This window comes from Scleropages formosus, chromosome 23 (genome assembly GCF_900964775.1).
Source record: "Scleropages formosus chromosome 23, fSclFor1.1, whole genome shotgun sequence".
Taxonomy (NCBI): Eukaryota; Metazoa; Chordata; class Actinopteri; order Osteoglossiformes; family Osteoglossidae; genus Scleropages; species Scleropages formosus.
The window spans coordinates 14301963-14322592 of NC_041828.1; the positions used below are offsets into that span (position 1 = coordinate 14301963).

At 41.7% G+C, this 20630-nt stretch overlaps 1 protein-coding gene across 2 annotated transcripts in view; it reads left to right on the forward strand.

Moving 5' to 3' along the window:
• The window catches only part of trappc9 (trafficking protein particle complex subunit 9), a 197336-nt gene that overhangs the window by 29381 nt on the left and 147325 nt on the right, over nucleotides 1-20630 (forward strand). For both annotated transcript variants that reach the window (XM_018731819.2, XM_018731820.2), the window contains 3 exons: nucleotides 1952-2078; nucleotides 3496-3641; nucleotides 14085-14170. In XM_018731819.2, the coding sequence (XP_018587335.1) occupies nucleotides 1952-2078; nucleotides 3496-3641; nucleotides 14085-14170 (359 nt within the window). The remainder of the gene's footprint in view (nucleotides 1-1951; nucleotides 2079-3495; nucleotides 3642-14084; nucleotides 14171-20630) is intronic.

Consider the following 20630-nt stretch of genomic DNA (forward strand, 5'->3'; position numbering starts at 1 on the left):
CTGCTCAATTTGAGGAGAGTGAAAAGAGGAGAAGAATCTATTGAAAGTCCAATTCTATCAGCACAGAGGTATAGTTGGCAGATTGGGTCTTTGCTTTGGGCGGATTGGTCTCTGCGATTCCAAACGCTGATGAAAGTCTGGTTATTTTGTTTTTAAAAAAAAAAAAAAAAAAAAAAAGTTTGCTCTGAATATAACCAGTGTTATTAGATACCTTGGCGAGTGTGACAAAATGGTTTGAAATGCAGTACTTGAAGGTTTATTGTGTGCATAATGCAGAATTCTATAATTTTTTTAGGAAAAAAGAAATTTCTAAAAGCCCTGTCTTTTAAGAAACAAAGGTGAACGCAAGGTCAGTAAGGTCCCTCAGAAGTTTTATGGAAAATATGAGGGTATGAGATCTGCCAGTTGCACATAATGGGACAGAGAAGGCGCTACCACATAGTATAATGTTGTTGTTTGCCGACTAACCTTATTTGCGGCAAATCATCCCCAAAAGCAGTCAGTAATATAGTGTATTCCAGTTGTTCTTAAATTTCCCAACTCAAATTTTGTTGTTGTTGCTTGTTTGCTGTAGGTGCATCACAGTTTACAAATGAAATTAGATTTATTGACTGAATGTATTATCAGTTCCCAGCTGACTTTGCCATGCCGTGTGACTGTTTGAAATGAGCACTAGGTTTGATGCACAGAATGTTTTTCTGTCTCAGTGAAACGGTTGCTGTCAGGAATAATGCTCTGTGACTTAACTGTTTTTTCACTCTAATTTGAATGCAGTTTTTCTTTATGCAAATCACTGCAGAATTTTTCCCATGTCTCGTGCATCCCATAATATAAAAAAAGTTACAAAAAGCTCTGCTGAATAATATTTACTAAATATAGAAAAAAAACATCAGAAGGGGAATCACCATTTTGAAAGTACAGTTTTCAGTCTCTTAGCTTTTTAAGGTCCCAAAAACAAGGCAGTGTGTTCATTATGAGCTTGCCTTCAGAAAGCCAATGGTGTTTCATAACTCATGTTCACAATTTGCAAATGCAAGTGGGATACATAATATGCAAATCAAGAGCTTCGGCAGATGATCCTGTTTCAATCATGCCACTCTAGAGATGGTTTACTTCATTTTTATTGCAAGGGGGAAATATTAATTTTTGTTTATAGGGTATTTCAGTGAAGCTCAGTTTCTGCCCTTTTTTTATTTTATTTTTTTTTTCCTTTTCTCTCGGAGGCTTTAGGGCATCAGGGATGCAATACCATATTGCAGGAGTTGACGTCAATGGGCCAAAATCAGCAGTAATGTTGATATTCGACAGTTCTCGCTTTAGCCCAGTGTTTCTCTAGTGCCCAGAGATGTGCGCGTGAATAATTGATAAGCAAAGACAGAGGCGGTAAGTTGAAGAGAAGAAAAGCATCCCCTGTTTGTAGCAACCCAGTGAAACTGGAAAAGTGACCTGTTTGTCATGTCTGAAAGTGTGCCAGACCAGTGTGGTGATGACACAGTACGCTCGTAAACATTTTATAGACGAAGCCATAAAGTTCTGTCACCGCACCTGAATGCTGGGCCTGAAACGGGGCTGTCGGGGAAATTCACACCTGATGATCTACAAGCACAAGTAATTTGCCTTGTTAAACTTATATTGCACTTCACAGATTAACCTTCTGGAGTGCAAGGGCCTCTTAGCAGCTGCACTGTGTTGAAATCCATGCTCGCAAAATGCTTTTCAAAATGGTTACAGGTCAGAAAGGAAAAGGTAGCCCATTTGTGGCAGTAAAGTGCAAATGAAGGATCTTGAGGCTTTTGCTGTTGTAACAAAGCTCTGAGATGACCATGTGCCACCCCCGTTCTTTAAAGCCCACTTGTTTTCATTTCTCCACTTGATTGTGTAGTGGAGGCCTCTTTGCCTCCAAGATCACCTGAGCCCTTGTTAATGACAGATTATCCTCCCATTGTGACAGAAAAAAAGGAAGTCACCCAGAGCTTGGAGAACTACACCTCCAAGTGTCCCGGAGGAATGGAGATCATCACACTGCCAGATGGACTCAAGCTGCCTCCTGTGCCCTTCACCAAGCTTCCCATCGTTAAGTGAGTACTCTGATGTTCGGGTCGTGTTTGTTTGGTCACCTGCCGGATGATTTCCTCCAGAACTGCTCACACTGGTTCAACAAGTTCCCATGTTGTATATGCAGGTAGATGTGTTGGAGAAGCAATGCAGTGTTTGTACAAAGGGTACAGCAGCATATCCTTACCTGGGATTGGAAGCTGGTCGCCCTCTTGTGCCACTTTCGGCACCTTGACCATTCTGGTACACTGCGTTAATACACCAAGTTTCAACTGTTCGTACACAGGATTTATCTCGCCTCGTCTTTTGTTTTTCAACTTCCCAGCCTATTCTATCGGCTCTGCATGGATCGGTGAAGCAGTCTTTTGTCTTCTGTACCTCCTGCTTTAATTTGGTTTTTACTGCACAAATGACTGTTATTCATTTTCACAACCTGCTGTACTTGGCTTATTGATAGCATCTTCGCAGTCACATTGAGTTTAAATAAAAGCTCTGTTCCTTGATCTCAAGTCCCATTTCAGTGAGACTGCTTCCAGCTGTGTTGTTTACTGCCACATAAAATTAATTTAAGATGAATATAGAAGTTTAATCAGAAATTGCTGCTGGAGAAGCACGTGCTGTAGATAAACGGATTTTCATCGCAACCACCAAAAGGCTTGCAGTCAAAGGAAACAAAGCAAAGAGATGTTGTTTGTGATGTATTTAAAATCAGAGTTTGTTATTGTAGTAATTGCGTCACTGGAATGTATGGGTTGTCATAATCATGTGGCTTTAACTAACCTTTTGCACAGGATGAGGTGATGATTCTTGGACTAGCAGTTTCCTTTTTCGTGTTGCTCATATGCTGACTTCTATATACTGTATAAGTACAGACAACTTCATAGAAGGGTTGCTAATTATTTAGCTTATTGTAGTTTCATTTTGTAATTAAACAATCTTTGCTCATGTGCCTGGGAGGCTGTTTTTTTTAGGGATATGATGGTGAGATCCTGCATTGGGAAATTAAACACAGGTTTTTAAAATATTAAATTACTTTCTTTTACTGAACTTAGGCTTGCATTGCTGGATATCTGGTCTGCATCATCTTGGGATTACTCTCATTTTCTTTTCCTGCATTTTGTATAATGAGTTGTCAGTCCAGCGGGTTTTATCTGTCTTCCCTGCTGTGATTCATCTTCAGTGATGTTGTTTTGTCTCCACCATGGCTGTTTCTCCTTGTGGGGTTTCTGCACATGTCCGTGGGGTCCAGCAGAGCATGCCGGCACTAGTCTGCTAGGAGTACTTCCTTCTCAGCCCGTTCACCGTTGGGGACCAGAGGGCTGATGGCTGATGGACGGAAGATGCAAGATGGTGTCTCACTGGAGGATTACTCTCTCCAGTCCTATGATGAGTGCTGTCAACCATGGTGATTTGGTGTTTCTCCTCACTCCCTCCCTTCAGGTCAGTGAAGCTTCTGAACCTGCCAGTAAGCCTGCGGCCCCATAAAGTAAAGGGTCTCCTTGGACAGAATGTAACCACCAAAAGCCCCTTCATTTACTCTCCCATCATCATGCACAGCCGCGGGGAGGAGCGCTGCAAAAAGATAGGTAGGAGTGAGCACCTGTCCTTCACAGGTGCTTCATTTATCCCTAAAGCACTAGACTAAGGATTTTTCCTTATCATTTGTAGATTAAAATCTCATTAATTCAAATACATTTTAAACTCGTGGAATGTTTTCACTTCTCCAAGAGTGACATGAAAATTGAAACTAATTCAGAAAAATCTTTTATTTAAAAAAAAAAAAAAAAATTTAAATTTTAAAAATCTTTTCATGAGTTCTTTGAATGTTTTTTAATAAGTTTCTTGTCAAGTTTCTAAGAGCTTGAGCCTTAAACATTGGTACGTAACACATTGCTAGCTGTCACAAATGATTTAAAATGAAGATTCTCTCAAAGATTTGGATGAAAACATTTCTATGTTTTTTTCTTTTTTGAAAAGGAATGTGAAATAGGACCGATCACCAAGCTCAATTAAAGTGTAATATCAGTAGAGCCCTAGTTAAGTGCTTTACAGGGTAAAATTCTTAAAAGTGTGTTTGAACACATACACTTTTGCATTACTATGGTGCCTGTCATACTGCCCTGACTGCTACTTATTTACAGGGGGTGAAAAAAATCCTGTAAAACTTTAAGGGAATTTGTGTTCAGTTGAGACCAACGGAAAAGCATAAATGTGCAATTTCTGAAATGGCAGGGCAAAAATAAGGTTGGGCTTGAGTGTGGTCAATAAGTCCAGTTACCGGATAAATCCAGAGCGTTGGCAAGACTGGTAATCCATGAAGTACAAGCACACTTAGCAGCCTGTTACTCTTCCTGTGTCTGTCAGTGTTCTCTCACGTCCTCTAATGTCCCTTGCATTGCTGACGCATAAGCGAACTCTGAGTACTTCTGCAGCCTTGCCTTCTGCGAGTTACGCAAGTGACTACACAAGTAAGTGAAAGTCACCCATATGCAGTCCTGCTCTGTGAGTGGACTCCTGATGTCAGTGATGTTTCCTGGTTGTTTTCTTATCTGGAGAGCCCTTTACAATTGATAGGCTAACAGTGACAACAAGCAGATTGTCATCAAAGTGTCCTGTTCTTGAAGAGCTGCCTCCAGCAAATGCCTTCTCTCCCCCCACCCCCCCAGATGGGCATGCTGTGTCTCCAGGCTGCATGGTTCTCTTAAACTCAAGATCTGGGTCTCTGTCATAATTCTGGACACGCTGATTTCAATTTGATACAACACCCTCTGCTTTAATAAAATTGTGGGAAATGTGTAACATGCAAACTTAAAAGCTCACCTTCTATTATAAGTTATGCATGTTGTCATTATTTTTAAGTGTCAAGTTGTTGAGATTTGGTCACAACACAGAATGTCCTGTCCTGATGTAGACAGGTGTTTCTGTTGCCATGGGGATTATTTCCATCTGTCTGGTTGCTAATTGTTTTTTTTTTTTTTTTTTTTTTTTTCTTTCTTCAACTGTCCTAAGCGTTACACACATTCTGAGAGTCCATTCTTCACGCGATGTGTTCTCAGTCTCATTGTTTATATTCCAGTGGATTCCCCCCCCCCCCCCCCCCCGGTTTGGTCCAAAATTCAGTTCAATTCAGTGTATTTCTGTAGAGGGATCTTGTCAACAAAAAAGACCCAGAGTGCAGAACAGTTGGCCTCAAGTGATATAGAAGCAATGAAATAGAACAAAAAGGCAAAGATAATGATTGGAAACAGTTCCTAAGTAATCAAGTGGTAACTGAAGAGAGGGGAGGAAAAAAAAAAAAAAAAAAACCCAATAGAAGGAATGGGAGGAAAGTAACGCTCTGAGTCCAAGTGCCAGCGGCAACCCACACCTCTTTGTTTCTTGAAAATGTGCATAATGATGATGATGATGATGATGATGATATGAGTTATTCAGTCCTAAGTGGAGAATTTCCTGTTGCTTACTGTCCCTTTTCAGCTTCCATTCTATACAAAATTATCTGGCGGTCTTTAAGTTACATGTCACATAGCCCGTGCCCGGTTCCTCGCATTAACTAGCATAGGGAATTGTCGTGTCACCTATATGTGATGCATCTCTGCAATTTCTTCACCGTTGACGCAAACAAGATGCACGACTTTGTCTCTAGAATGGTGCCGAACAGCTTTGTGAGGACGATAACAAAATAACAAAAAAGGCATAACGAATGGAAATATCTTTTCAATCGGGATTGTGGTCTTAATGTGTTCAATTATTCATAGCTGTTTGTTTTACCGTGGCCTTGCCAAACGGTCTGCCAGGGCACCCTTGTTAAGAAGGCATGTTATCTCTTCCCTCCCAATGGATGCATGTGTTCCACCCATAATTTCCCAGGATGTTGGGGCAGTAGGGACTGCCATCAGGGATGCAGGCAGGCATCACTCTGAGGCCACAAGGAAGTGAGTCATCTCTCCTGATGCAACAAACTTTTCTCACTTTGGAAAAGCTGCTTGTATTTGTGTCTAACGGGTGCATTTGTTTAAATATCGTTTAATTCCTAGTGTATCTCATGAAACAGACTTCAAATTCAGCTGAGCATTAAAGCAGTGGTCCAGTACTCTCAGAAGACAGACTGAAAATGATGGGTTGCAGATTTAATGCAGGAGGGGCTTTCTGTTGCGTCAAAGCAGGTTTTGCATGTGGAGTTAGTGGACTTTGCGAGGAAGGAGACATCTGAGCCAGGAAGAAAATACACTTCACTGTACCGTACTTCATTGCCATAGCTGCTTTGCAGAGAGCAGTAAGGTTGGTTTCAGTTTCACTGGTCATCTGTCAGGCGTCATGTTCTTTGTAGTGCAATCACATCCCTCTCTGACTTTAGATTTGTTAACCATCAGTGCATTTCTACACTCTGGAAACATACATCATGGAAAATGGACTTTGCTTGACAGTGACCATTTCCCAAGCAAATTGCTCAGACTAGTTAGGGTTAGTGGCACTAATAAGACTTTGACTCATAGTAATCGCTCACCTAGTTTTCATGTTACGGGAGGAAGTGGTTTACCATTGTCCTCTTCCATACTTCTCATTGGCTTATGAGCACCAGGAGAACATACATACCCTGAGCTGGATTCGAACATATGCACTGTGAGGCCCTGGCTTTACTGCTGTACCACTTGTCAAACTGATTATCTTTACAGTTTTCTGTGCTACTTCTGTCTCTTTCTACTGTGAATAATGTCTTTCCCACAAGCCACTTGTAGGAAATAAACTGTAAAAACATAAACTGTTTGATAGTAGGAAAATTATTCATATTATGGTTCAATGGTCCCTTTTGTGGAGCCTATAAAATCTGACTGCTCCATTATGAGTCAAATGCAAAGGTCTAGACAATCATAAAATGGCTATTGTAGATGTCAAAAAAAGGTCCAATATATCCAGTATTTTATATATTTTTCATCAATGGACATTCAGTTATAAGCTATCAGAGATTGTTGTTGGGCCTTAAAAATCTGATTGTCGCTTGTTAGATGTCATATAATGAGGTGGATTGATACCAGGTGAGAATCTGTACAAGAGACTGTTTTCTCCATGATTGTCTCTGTTTAAAGACTTCCAAGTCAGCTGGTGACCAAATTTATTTAATTTGCACTACAAATATTTGTTTGCTGTATACTTAAGTTACTCAGAAATGGGATTTAGAGGGATTGTTGCTTTATTAAGGTGCTGTGGCTCTTTGACATTCTTTTCCTTACTCGTAGTAACCTCCTTTATCCAAGAATTGATTTAGATTTACCTGCTTTCCTTTATTATACTAAACTGGACACATGGCTGTATTATTTGACCATGTGCAGGTTTCAGATGGACAGACCCACGGCTGTGCACCACTGTGATCGCACAACAATCAGAATATGTTGAACACCGCTTTCTTACTGTGAGAGCACAATTTTATCTTTCCCTCACTTTCTATGCAGTATGTATTATCCAGGATGGCATGGGTTTATTAACAATATGCAAATCATGTATTAAAATGCCAGCATTGACCCTCTATCCTAGCAGGTACATGCTACACAATTCTACATAATATTTAAATGACTCACAAGGACAGCATTGATCTTAAAAGCTAAGAAACTGTAAAATGCACATGAGGGAAGTGGCAGCATGCTGAGCAGAATTGTCGCTTAGAAAAAAATCATTCAGCAAAATCGAGCTTATTCAACTTCTTTGCCCTATTTTGGGAACTTACTGTGCTCTTGTAATGCATATTTATCTTGCGTGCTGGTCAAAGTGGTGGGAAATCTGCTCCTTTCTTCAAATCTGGCTAACAAGTTGCCTTGTAAAATAGTACATTTTAAGTATGAGCTCCAGGAAACTGAGCCTATTATCTGGTTGTGACTTTATTTCCTCACCGCTTCCACACTGAAAATGATTGATCTGACTGAACTGCTGCCGTCTCGCTAAATGGACGCACCATGGACTGAACAAGATCGTTTGATTTGGTGGACTTTCACTGAAGTTAATGGAAACATAGGAATGACTATCAATCAAGAAATTATCTTCCCTTGCTGTGCTATGAAGAACCTGAAAAAGCTTTTATTTTTGTTCCTCTGTGATACAACAGATGCCTTTGATAGAAGTGCTGTTAAAGCAGCAGTCCTCATCACTTATCCTTGCTTGGCTCGCTGTGTCTGTACTCAGCAGACTGACTGTGTTTGAATTTAAGAATTCATACAAAATCAATTGCTAAAATTAGCCCTGTATAAAAGACCTGGTGTGGACAATTACAAGAGCTAACAAAGCAACCAGCAAAAAAAATAAAATTGAAGCCCTTATGATTCATGTTGAAGAGAGATCTCATAGCCACATAGACTCATTGCATTAGTTTAAATATATTTTTTTGGGAGAGGGGGAAGCATATAGAAATTCACCTACCTTCTGCTTGAGACTCAGCTTATATGCACACAGTTATAAGACCAAGAATGATCTGCAATATACATGGGAGGTCATCATCAAAATCTGAGGAGTAGCTATAGACCAGACACTAAAGACTCAAAAAAAAAAAAAACAGCAAACAAACCTAAGTCTAAAGCATTTCTCCTGCTGCTTTCCCTCCATCACTGTATGTCATACATGTCTGCTCGTGCCATAGCTGGCCCTGGTAAAAGGCGGTAGGTCCAGTTGGGCAGGCTCCGGACTGGTTCTTGGTTCGTTGGTCTCGTGCTCCTCGTCTGCTCCAAGAGCTCCATTTAAGAAAGCAAAGTTGAACCAAACATGTCTTCTGTTCCAGTGATAAGTAGGGCTGTTCTCTGGTCGGCATGCTGTCCTCTTATAACTGTACGGTTGAACAACACTGAGCTGCCCCAGTTTGGTTGGTGCTAGATAAGTCTGTCTTCACAGCTTCTGGGCTGTGCATTTGGGTGTGGTTCGAATCCAGCTCAGTCCATGTGGAGTTTTGGATGTCCACCCTGTGTTCGTGTGGGTTTTCTCCTATGTTTCTGGTGAATTGGTGGATCTGAATTTACTGTGTGTGTGTGTGTGTGTGTGTGTGTGTGTGTGTGTGTGTGTGTGTGTGAGATTGCCTGTGATGGACTGTTTTGTGTCTTGTCTATGATTTACCCCACCTCATACCTGATTTTGGGACTACCTCATCCCTGCTTTCCACAGGTAGTTATGGAAGATGTTTGTCTTTATTAAGATATGTTTACATGGATGTGTGGTCCTACACAGATTTTTGTATTATTCATTATAGCCAGGTGGTTATGCAAAAAATAAAAACTGCAACAAAAGATAGAGCTGAGGTACTGCTGGGTAACATTATGAAAGAACAAGAGCTGTTTTTCTGCTTGTATAACATCATTATAACCATCTTTAGAGCAAAGGGTCAGGAGGGGTGTGGTGATCAAAAGTCCTGTCCAGGTAGAATCTTTGTGCACCTTTTAGTTGGGTGGAAAGCTCTGAAATAGATCACAAGAGAAAAGGACTGGGTGCTGTTCCTCGGGCCTTTTCTCTGGAGATGGAAAAGACGGCGATGTTTTCCATCAGCAGCCACTGCAGTTCCGTAAACAGCTGTAGACAGATGGCCAGAGCTGTGCGAGCCCATTGGCAGTTCTTATTTTTGTTTACTTTTGTTCTATACACATCCGAGAGTGGAATGGTTCACGCGGTCCCTTCGGCAGCATTCCTCCAAGGTTTCTGCGTCTCCCTTGCCTGTCACGAACGGGATGGGAGTATTGGGAGGGGTCTGAATGTGTTCTTTGCCGTTCCTCTCATTAGTTATCTAATGAGCCTGAGACATTACCTGTTGCAAGATCCATCTTTGCTGCTCCTTGCATCCTTCTCCAGCAGAGCACAGCTGCTGTTCCCTCTCCCTCTCAGTCTGTATTCTGTTTCTGTTTCTTTATTGTCTAAATACACTTTGTGCAAAGATGGATACGCGGTGGCTGTATGTATAGCCCTATTATTCTGAGTGTTTTTCGGTGTAGCTGGCTGGCCCTGTGAATGACTCGCACACGTCTACCTTTGTCAGCCACTGGACTATGATTTATCGCGGCTTTTAAGGCCCACTGATCTGAGTGCTCTCGGTTCTCAGGTTGCACCTCTCTGTTTTATGAACTCATCAGTTTCCCTTCTTCTGCTTGCATTATCCTTAACGCGGCAGTTTAACGGGATTCTGCCAAGCTTTTGGGATTAATGGCTTGACTCAAGCAGTCGCGGTCTATCTTTGACATTGCAGAAAGGTATGGGGGGGGGTCATCTGGTTCCTAACTGTAAAATTTGGTTACCTTAACAGTTTTTGAGGAAGTGACCGTTTGTACGCTGGCTTCGTCTGCCTAGTAGCAGAATCCGTGCATGTTGAGTGAGAAGTTTAATTGCTCTTGTAAAATAGGCAAATATGTTTTACTCCTCATGGAATGTATTCATATGGCACCACTGGTGTGCTGAGTTGCTTATTCGTGTTATTTAAAGTCCTCGAGGAAAGATTAGTGATTGTGAGTTCATGTGCATTGATTCTCTTGGCACGGCAGACAGGGTTGGTGAGATGGGAGGGTGCGGCGGTTTGGCTTCCCGTCGACTGAATGTTGGCTGTTGGCGGAGTTCACGGGTCTCTCGTATCTGCGCTTAGAAAGCTGATCCATCACGGTGCTGATTGAGGTGTCCCCCAGGCTGTTGTGGAAGGTGGATGCTGGGCGAGGCTCCAGGAGCAAGAGAGCAGACACTGCAGAGAATGCTGACTATGTCTCTGTGGGGCTTTTTATATCTATATATATCAGAAAGTGTGTGTGTGTGTGTGTGTGTGTGTGTGTGTGTGTGTGTGTGTGTGTGTGTGTGAGAACACCCCTGTAATAGAACAAGCCACCTGTCATAGTCGCCAGGAATAACTAAGCTTTTAATGACTTCTGACAGGTGGAGCGTGGATGGCTTAAAATGGTTCTTGTGGGTTTTACAATACGGATTATTCCATTCATTCTCTCTTGGTCAAATGAAGACCCGCAAGTGCCATGCAGTTTGCTGCTGTGTTTCCCAGAGGACCTCCTTGTGTGTTATGTACAGGACATCCATAAATGATTGGCCTGATTAAAGTTGCCATAAATGTTTAGTAGAGAACCTAACATGCCCTTTCTTTCTGCAGGTATGTACAGTTGTGCTCACAGTTTTGTGTGTGCACATGTTCCTATATCTGCCACGAGCAGCCCTTCAGCAGCTGTTGGTCAAAGGTGGCTTCCATCACTGAGAAAGCACAGTGCAGAAATAGTGTCCTGTAAGCGTTCAGCGGTGGTTCACAACAAAGCATTCAATTCTTGTAAACAGGAATAGGGGAAAAGAGGAGGAGCCATAGCAGACCATTGACTTCCAAGGAGACAGCAGTAAACATTCAAGCTGCGTTCACTTGACACTTCACGCCACCTACATTTCTAGTTTCTAAGCCAACAGTTCACTGAGACTTTATATATTTTTCCTTTTCAGCAGAATTTCTTGTGATGACCAGTTTTCATACTGTAATGAGGGTGTTCACGGGCGGCACGGTGGAATGGCGAGTAGCGCTGCTGTCTCACAGCGCCTGGGTGATGTGAGAGGTTGTGGGTTCGATCCCCGCTCAGTCTGTGTGGAGTTTGCATGTTCTCCCTGTGTCTGCGTGGGTTTCTTCTGGGTGCTCTGGTTTCCTCTCACAGTCCAAAGACATGCTCTTGAGGTTCCCCTGTAGTGTGTGAGTGACAGAGAGAGTGTGTGTGTGTTCCACTGATGTATAGATGAGTGACCCATTGTAAGTAGTGTATCTAGCAGTGTAAGTCACTGCAGTGAATAAGGTGTGTGGCCTCATAACACTACATAGAGTTCATTGGAAGTTGCTTTGGAGAAAAGTGTCTGCGAAATAAATAAATGTAATTGTGTTTGCGTACAGACCCTGTATGTCTCAATTTTTCCATTTATCTTCATAGATGGACTTATTTCTCTGTCTGTCAGTACTGGAACCATGTTTCTGATGGTCATTTTACCAGTGTGGTAATGATTTAGGCAAGGTCTGCAAGAGGCATGTTGTAGTTTGTGTGCCCTGGCAGTGAGTACTCGCTGCGGCCGCCCACATTGAGCCTGTTGTTTGGAGTGCTTGGGCACAGTTAGTGGACTCGTGGCCTGCAGTGGCGTATCTGATGGTTTCAAGTGGGCCTCACTTTCACATAACTCAGTGGTGCAGCAGGACACCTTACACCTTTGGGTGGAACTGGCAGTGACGCATCGTTTCAATTCTTTCCTGCAGGCCTCCTGTGCTTCTTGAAGAGGCCTTCAGAGAAGTCAAAGGGTCTTAGCAGTGAGCAGTTCAAGGCTATCACTGATCACTTTCTTCAGATGTAACCATGCAACACTTTGCTTCTCACTGTTTCCTCAAAAGGGAAGGTCCCATGGCCAAGGCTTCTTTCTGAGGGCTTGATGTTGTGGTTGCAGTGTCTGCAGTACACTGTGTTTCTGAAATACTCTATATAAAGAAATTATGTTGACTGTAATGAACAGGAAGCACTCGTGGTTTGAGGTATATTGCTGCGACCTACCTGAATGTCGGACTGTAAGAGAGCAGAGCAGTGGGTGTAAAAAGTGTAGTAACTTGCCAGTCTTCCCCCCCCACTCCCCACAGTTTGTGTTCTGCTTTTAATTGGCTCCATGAGAAGTGGTGTCTTCTGAGACCTGAACTTACGTTGGGTCTGTCCTGCAGCGCTGATGTTATTGATAAGCTTCTTTGACTGCGTTTTAATTTCCCAGGTGCACGGCCAGGGTTTACTCACTATAAATCCTAACAGCTATTGAGTTTTGACAAGGCTATGTCCTCGTCCATTTCAGGCAATTTACTGCATTTAGGACCCTCAAAATGGATCCATAAGAAGTGCTGTCAAAACTTTGAGGATTGCATTCTTGCTCAGCTTAGAATTTTTTTCTTAACAGTACACCTTTGTGTCTGAATAAAATATTGCACATGTAATCAGTACAACTTATGGTTTCGTAGATGGTAATTACTCCATGGATTTTTGTCATAACCTTCCCTCAGTGTACATGCTGGTAGTCTCAGTGGGCTAAGAGGTGGGAGATGGAATGCTGGACCCCTCTAGAGAATGACTCAGCAGAAATGAATGGAAATTACATTTTCACATACTGTGTGTAGAAGCAGGGTGGCATGGTGGTGCAACAGGTAGTGTTGGTGCCTCACAGCTCCTGGGGTGTGGGTTTGAATCTTACATATGTGGAGCTTGCATGTTCTTCTAATGTTTATGTGGGTTTCCTCAAAAACTTGCTCATGTATTTCATTGAATTGGTGACTCACTTACCATTAGTTTATGTGTGTGAGCATGCAAAACAGCCTGGCATACAATGCTCCTAGCCTGCACTGGACAAGTAGTGATGGATGGATGGATGGATGGATTAGAGGTAGACATCAGTGGGCACTCGCCTCAAATATAAAGCTAAATATAGACGAAAGATTTATTGCAGCGACTGGAAGATGTCAGCCAGCCAGTTCCCTTGACAGTTTCAATGCAAACATTTTGTTTCATCTAATTGTATCTTTCATAACCGTGTCATTTCTAGGTGATTGCTGCGTTGTATTCTTTGCAATACAAATTGGATGACTTTAAACAGTGAACCTGAAAATATCCCACCTGAGCTCTTCTCCCATGTGCTGTTCTAATTATAATTCAGATTGCACTCTGAATAAGCAACTTGAGTTAATGAAATATATTTGCCAACATTCATATATTCTGCACATGTTCTGGGGTGGAAAAAAAAAATCTAGGTTTTTTGGCCTGAGCTTAATCTTCCCTAAGCCCATTGTCGCTATGAAGCAGTGGATGCCATATATTAGTATGATTTTCAAGAAATAAGCCAAGCCTTAACCTCTTGCTGACTAAACCAAGATCCTTCACTTTCAGGAGGACTTCTTTTTTAGGAAATCATACACTTTGCTTCCCTTTTATTACAGCTACCCTCATACTAGTAGGAAATGCTGAATTGAATGTGTTTGTCAGGCATTTATGGGCGATATTCATTTTATTTTATTTCAATTTTTCTTTCAGATTTTCAGTGGGTACAGGGTGATGTGTGTGAAGTCCAGCTGATGGTGTACAACCCCATGCCTTTTGAGCTTCGAGTTGAAAACATGGTGAGTTCAGCAACAAAGTTAATCGTTGAAGAAACCAGTGAATTAGAGAAGAATCATGTTAACTAATTTAGCCGTTTGTGGTCATTGAAATTCAGACCCTCACACAGGTGTTGATATGTCTGAGTCTAAAAGCTGAGCAACTATTTTAGTATATTAGGTGTATTAATGGACTGCATTCATAACTAGTAAACCATATCAATCATTTTTAATACATCTTCCATTAATAGTAGTTTTGTTACCTCTTAGCAGACCTCATATGGAGGTCTGTTATGATTTTGAAGATATTGTCTAGGAGGTAGCCCTGAACTTGGGATGGTGCTGTTACTCATTTATTTATTTATTTATTTTTTTATTTATTTAATGTTTTTGAGTTTCTCTATGTGGTGAACTACTGAGCATCTGGCTTTGAATAATTATGCAAAATTTCTTCTATGGAGAACAAAACCTAGAGATGCCTCTGTGACTTGGAGCTCCAGGGTTTCTGATTTGCTTATAAGCAATACCTCTTAGCTTTTTTGCAGATTTAGTGCCTGTTTTGGTTGCATTACTGTACCACGGCTTCACCATTTACAATGAACTTGGACATGTTCCTTTGAGATGGATCGCAACCGTTGCTACATTTCTCCAGTAACTTTTTAGTATCAGCCTTCATTTAGCCGATACCTTTGTTCAAGTTGGCTTACATTGGTTCCCCTTTTTAAAGTGCAAAGTTCTTACTGTGTCGATTCTAGGTAAGTACTTTTACCAAGGGCTCTACAGTAGGTGCAGGGATTCAAATTATAGACCTTCACTAAGCTAAAACACAATCTCACTGTCTTGTACCAGAAAGACACACTTCATGGTGACTCATTTCACCACATGTGAGGAGTTTCTTTTAATAGCTTGTCAGCACAGATTTTATTCCTACTGTCCCAGAAATCTTGTAAATACATGCAGCCTTGGAGAATATTACAGCACTGGGGATTGTATTGTAGTCTTACATTTAATTGTCGAGTTGTGTAGCTGTTGACTATAAGGCAAAAGGTAAACAGAGTTCACCATTCAGTATTAAAGGTTAATTTTTTTTTCTTATTGGTCTTTTTCAGAATTTCCTCAGTCAGTGTATTTACATTTTTTTGAACCAATTGTAACTGATGCTAAAATCCAGTTATGGTAACATCTCAGTGGGGTTTTTTTTGGCAGCTGATATAAAACTGGTTTCATGTTTTCTTTGGTTGGCTCCTTTTGGTGTCTTTACGCCCTTTTTTTTCTTCTTCTTCCCCTGCTGTTGTAGTATGTTTAGCACTAATGGAAGATGTGTGTCTTCTGAAAAGAGTGACTTTAACATTTGTATGTAACAGTGACACTATAGCGTGTGGAAGCCTGAGTCACCGACACTGGTGTCAGGTAAAAAAGAAGGAAAAAAAAAAAACCACTCGGTGCCAAAGTTTTACGCTTCCTGTGCTGCCCCATCAGAGTAAAAATGTCTCTGTTACGGTAACTGAGAATCCATTAACTTCAGGTGGCTGTTTTTGTCTTTCCATCTATCTGCATTTGCTTGAAAGCACAATGAAGCAATGAGGAGGGTGGTTTTGGTGCCTTGTTTTACGTGAGTTCAGTGACTGCTTGGCCTTTGGGTGGAAGATTGTCATCTTCACCCTCATTAAAACAAGAGTATTTCTTCATCCTCCTCTTCTTTATCCATTCCACTGGAGGAAATTGGTTTTGTCAAGGAGGTGTTTATCTCTCGGGTGAAATGTTTTTATACTGGAATGCTTTGAGTTTATATTTACACTTTTCTGAGTGCACATTGTGGCACACTGTGAGGAAAATGGACCAAAGGGGTTGTGATTAGATTCCCGTGTTTGGGAACTACTGTATAAACGTTTTTTTGCTTGAACAAGTGTCTAATAAGATTTTCCTCTGGGTTATTTAATTGGGGTCTTTTCCAAGTTACAGAGATAAGTAGTATTAGTAGAACACCTTAAACTCCAAATAGTTGAAATGAAATGAGTTCAGTGTTGGTGTGTTAGGATTACATTTGGAGAAGAGGTGCTCTCGTTCTTCCACAGAGCCATTGTACTTTTGTGATTTGCATTGCCATTTTCTTATTGGAGTGGCCTTCTCCACATCGTATGCTTATTAAATATGCACATGGTTCTGCTGTCCACACTCCTGTGACAACTGTTGTCCTAGTACCTGAGCTAGTCCATGACTCACAGTCACTCAGTAGCAATTGGGTGGCTATTAAAATATAATATTTACTTCTATCCATCCATGTGCCTGTTATTTTAAAAACTACTTTCCAAGATGGGTCGCAGTGGTCCAGAGTGCACCCGGGAAACATCGGGTGGAGGCAGGGTACACCATGGATGGGATCATATCCATCACAGGGCAATCGCACACACTCAGGGTACCTTAAGCTCCCCAGCTGACCTGAAACAAACATATGTTTGGGCTGTGGGAGGACATCTGAGCATTGAGAGGAAACGCATGCAAACCCAGAGAGAACATGGACACTCCACATAGACTGAACGGGGTCGAATCTATGTCCGATTACACGGCCGGGAGATGTGAGGCACCAGCACTACCCACTGAACCACTCTGCCGCCTTCTAGAGCAGCACGCACGCACGCTGAAACCGCTTGTCCCGAGCAGGGTCAAGGCAAACCGGAGCTTAACCCGGCAACACAGGGCGCAAGGCTGGAGGGGGAGGGGACACAACCAGGACGGGATGCCAGGCTGCCACAAGGCACCCCAAGCAGGACTCGAACCCCAGACCCACCAGAGACCTGCACCCGGCCAAACCCACTGCTCAACTGTGCCCCCCCCCCCCCCCCCCATTCTAGAGCATTACTTGAGGGGAAAAAATATGAGACCATGTTCTTGGTAACTTAAATGGCTGCAACCCCCTGTGAGGCTGGTTCTAAACGTCAAAGATGAGAACACCTGAAGGCATATGTATATATTTGTCTGGTCTGTTTTATCCCATTTTCCAGCCTTCATTCTGACAGCATTTGCGCTTTTAATGAAATTACCTTGAAATGCTGTTACTAAAAATGTGTCCCTTACAGTGTAAGCAAGGAAATCTTCCTTTGAAATGAGTCCTGCTGGAAATGGCCCTGCTTCAGTCAGTCTGCTGGACTTGCCACAGTCACAAAAAAAAAAAAAAAAAAAAAAAAAAACAGAACGGAGCTGTTAGAATTATTCGACAGCTGTGGGTCCGCTTTAATCCTTCATTGTGAACGGGAGCGCCTTTTGTTTCCATCTTCTGCAGTAACTTCATTTCGCTGTAATTTTCACCCAGTCATTGGGCTGATTCCGGCTGCCAGTATCCCGCTGGCTGTATCTGTTTTATTTTTGCCATAAATGCCACTGAGATATTGTGAGTGCTGGGCTTCATTTGAGCGCAGACCATTTTCCTGCACACCTCTCGTGTCACTTTTTCACTTCCTTACATTATTGCTCCCATTAATGTTGTTGCTGCTGCCTCCCCCCCGTTGCTGGTGGATATTTGCGTATCAGAGTATAAATTTCTGCTATCACATTAGCTACCACATGCGTAGTAGTAATTAATTCTACATATACTTAATTCCATATACGTTTTTAACTTTTCTTGAAATGCACATGTGCTGCGTCATTGATTTATCGGGAACTGGTGATCACCACTTTCTGTAAAACGATTCTGTGGATTTTTACCTTAAGACTTACATTTATTCATTTAGCGTATGCTTTTCTCCAGTTTGACATACAGCTCAGAGTAAACAAGAATACAAAATCTTTTCATCACCGGTTTCTTTTTTTTATGCAAGGTGGATATGTCCTTTGACATGAGTTTTCAATTTCAATGGACTTTGGTTTGTAGCTTTTCTTCTCTGTTCAGGTGAGGAGCCTTGGCAAACATGTTTATTCCTCAATTTTTTTATTTGCTTCACTGATCACCATGCGGTTGCCTGTAATATATATGTCATATATGATATGATGTTATTTGCATTAGGCACGGCTCCTTTAGGGCACAATGGTCATTATCGGATGTCACCGAGGGGCTCAGAACACTGCACATGTTCTGCTCACGTTAGTCAGCAATGCACCTGTATCTTTCTTGGGCCTCTCATCATCTTCATTAGTTGCAGCACTATAGTTGGAAATTGATGTCCTCCTTTACTGCAAGGTACCATTTATTTTGTCATTTTAAATTGCAACTGTGCGTGAACCTGTATGAATTTAAATGTAAAGGGGTTTAATTCTATTTTTCCAATTACGCAAAGCGTCCTAGATGGAGAATAATAATTCTCCCAGTACTGAACTTTGATTCAAATTTCAATTCATAGCTCATACTGGGTTTAAAGTGCAATCTGTTGATAGAAATTCTTAACTATACATAAACCACAGTGCAGATTTTCTGATGTTCTTCTGAGGGAATGAGTTGTATGACAATTAATTTGTCCTGCTTGGTTGTATGTCTTCTTTCATACTGTTATATATTGGAGGACATATTGGTGCCAAAATAAACCAAGGGAAGTATCCTGCTAAGATCACACACACGCTGTCAGAAACTGCTTGTCATGAGCAGTGTCGCAGCAAGCCTGGAGCCTAACCCAGCAATACAGGGCGTAAGGCTGGAGGGGGCAGGGACACACCCAGGATGAGACGCCAGTCCATCGCAAGGCACCCCAAGCAGGACTCGCACCCACCAGAGAATGGGACCTGGTCAAGCCCGCTACTCCACTGTCCCCCCCCCCCCCCCTCCTGCTAAGATGTGGGTGAAAATATGTATTCTTCCACGCAGTGTTAAAAGTTGGAGGTGATTTGGTAGAAGAGCAGTGAGTATACAGTAAAATTAGATATTAATTTATCGTGTAAACATTAATACAGACGCATCTCATGCTGCTTCAGTTCAGTTTGCAGGCTGTGTGCATTTATATACACTAATGTTAAACCAGCAGAGTAATGATAATTATCTCTTCATGGAAAATTGGAAGCTTATATAAACAAAATAATTTTAAATGTGTTCAGAGTATATATTATATAAATCCAGAGCTGCCTGAATCTTAGTTTCTCTTGGCATCACTCAGCTGGAACGTTTAAATGTGCGTTAGGTGGCCCAAGGATATACAGGAGGGCTATGAGCAGACCACGCTTAATTACAAATGTCATAAAGTTTAACAGTTTAATATGTAACTTTTTGTCCTAAGCCTTTTAACATTGTACACATACAGTGTGAACTCATGCATAACACGATGAATGAATGAATGTTGATATTCTGTTTTTTAATCTAAGAGAAAAGTTCTGGTAGTGGTTTTTGAATGTGCCTTCAAGAAAGGGAGTTTTCTGCACTGTCGGTTCATTTTAAACCCATTGGTAATGTTGGTGTAACTGACAGTAAATGGTGGGATTTAGATGTTTTTAGGTTGTTGCAGTGTAAAAACAGCCATGTGCTTGCATTATCATCGCGATAAAGGCACACATCAGTGTAAGACTTGCAGTAAGTCTTCAAATCTTCTCTTTCAGCACTTTTCCCAACAGAAAACAGACTCAATAATTGAGGAGTCTTGTGTTGAGAATTCACTTTTCTGTGGTTGAGTTACATTGATGGATCAAATAGGAGTGTTTATTTCAAGTGTCAGATCATCAGCGAAGGGTTTTGGGGCTTTTGGGGTCTGTGTGCTCAGGGTGTAGAGAGAGGGCCAGGTGGGAACAAAGCTAGCTGTCTGCAAAATCGTGTTTTAAAAGTTTTTGCAGCGGCTCATTACCTTTTCACACAATTTTATGGTCAAGTTATTCTGATAGAGGAACATCTATACTCATCTTGTCAGCAGAGTGAGATTATGAGCTCTCTGCATCCTGCTGACTGGTGCAGACCTTTTGATTTCACTACCTCCCTACAGATCCTGTGGAGCACTGTGTAAGAACATTGTGTGCCCTCTGGAACTGTGATTGTAAGGATATCACAGTCCTGTTTTAAGCCCTTTAATTCGTTGTCTCATAAAAAGGCCCCGTATTCATGCTCTGTGCTGGACTTTTTGGGCAGCCAGTATAGATGAGCCGTTTCCGATGTAGCATGAGGTGTCCATCTTGCGCCGCTCAGTTGCAGGCTTCCATCTGAGTTTGTGTGAATCACGCTGAGGCCTGCGGAGGGTGCGTAGCAGTGTGAAAGCACACACATCCCTGGGCCAGTTCTTGCGTTTCCTTTTTCAGTGTGCCTGTGTGAACATTGATTATTTTTAGGCAGCAATGGAAACAGGAGATCCCTATGTGCAAGAGGGGCATGCTGAGAGTGATTAAATCTAGAGCGTATTATGGGAATTGGAGGATATGCTGTCAGGTGATGCTGCTGAAGTCTCTCGTATACACTGGGAAAGCACAATTATAGAATATCATCCATCTATCCATCCACCCAACATCTGGTAATAGGGATTTATGTCCATGTCTGTAATGCTCAGAATTTTTACATGCCTTTTTTCCATCACAAATTTAAAAA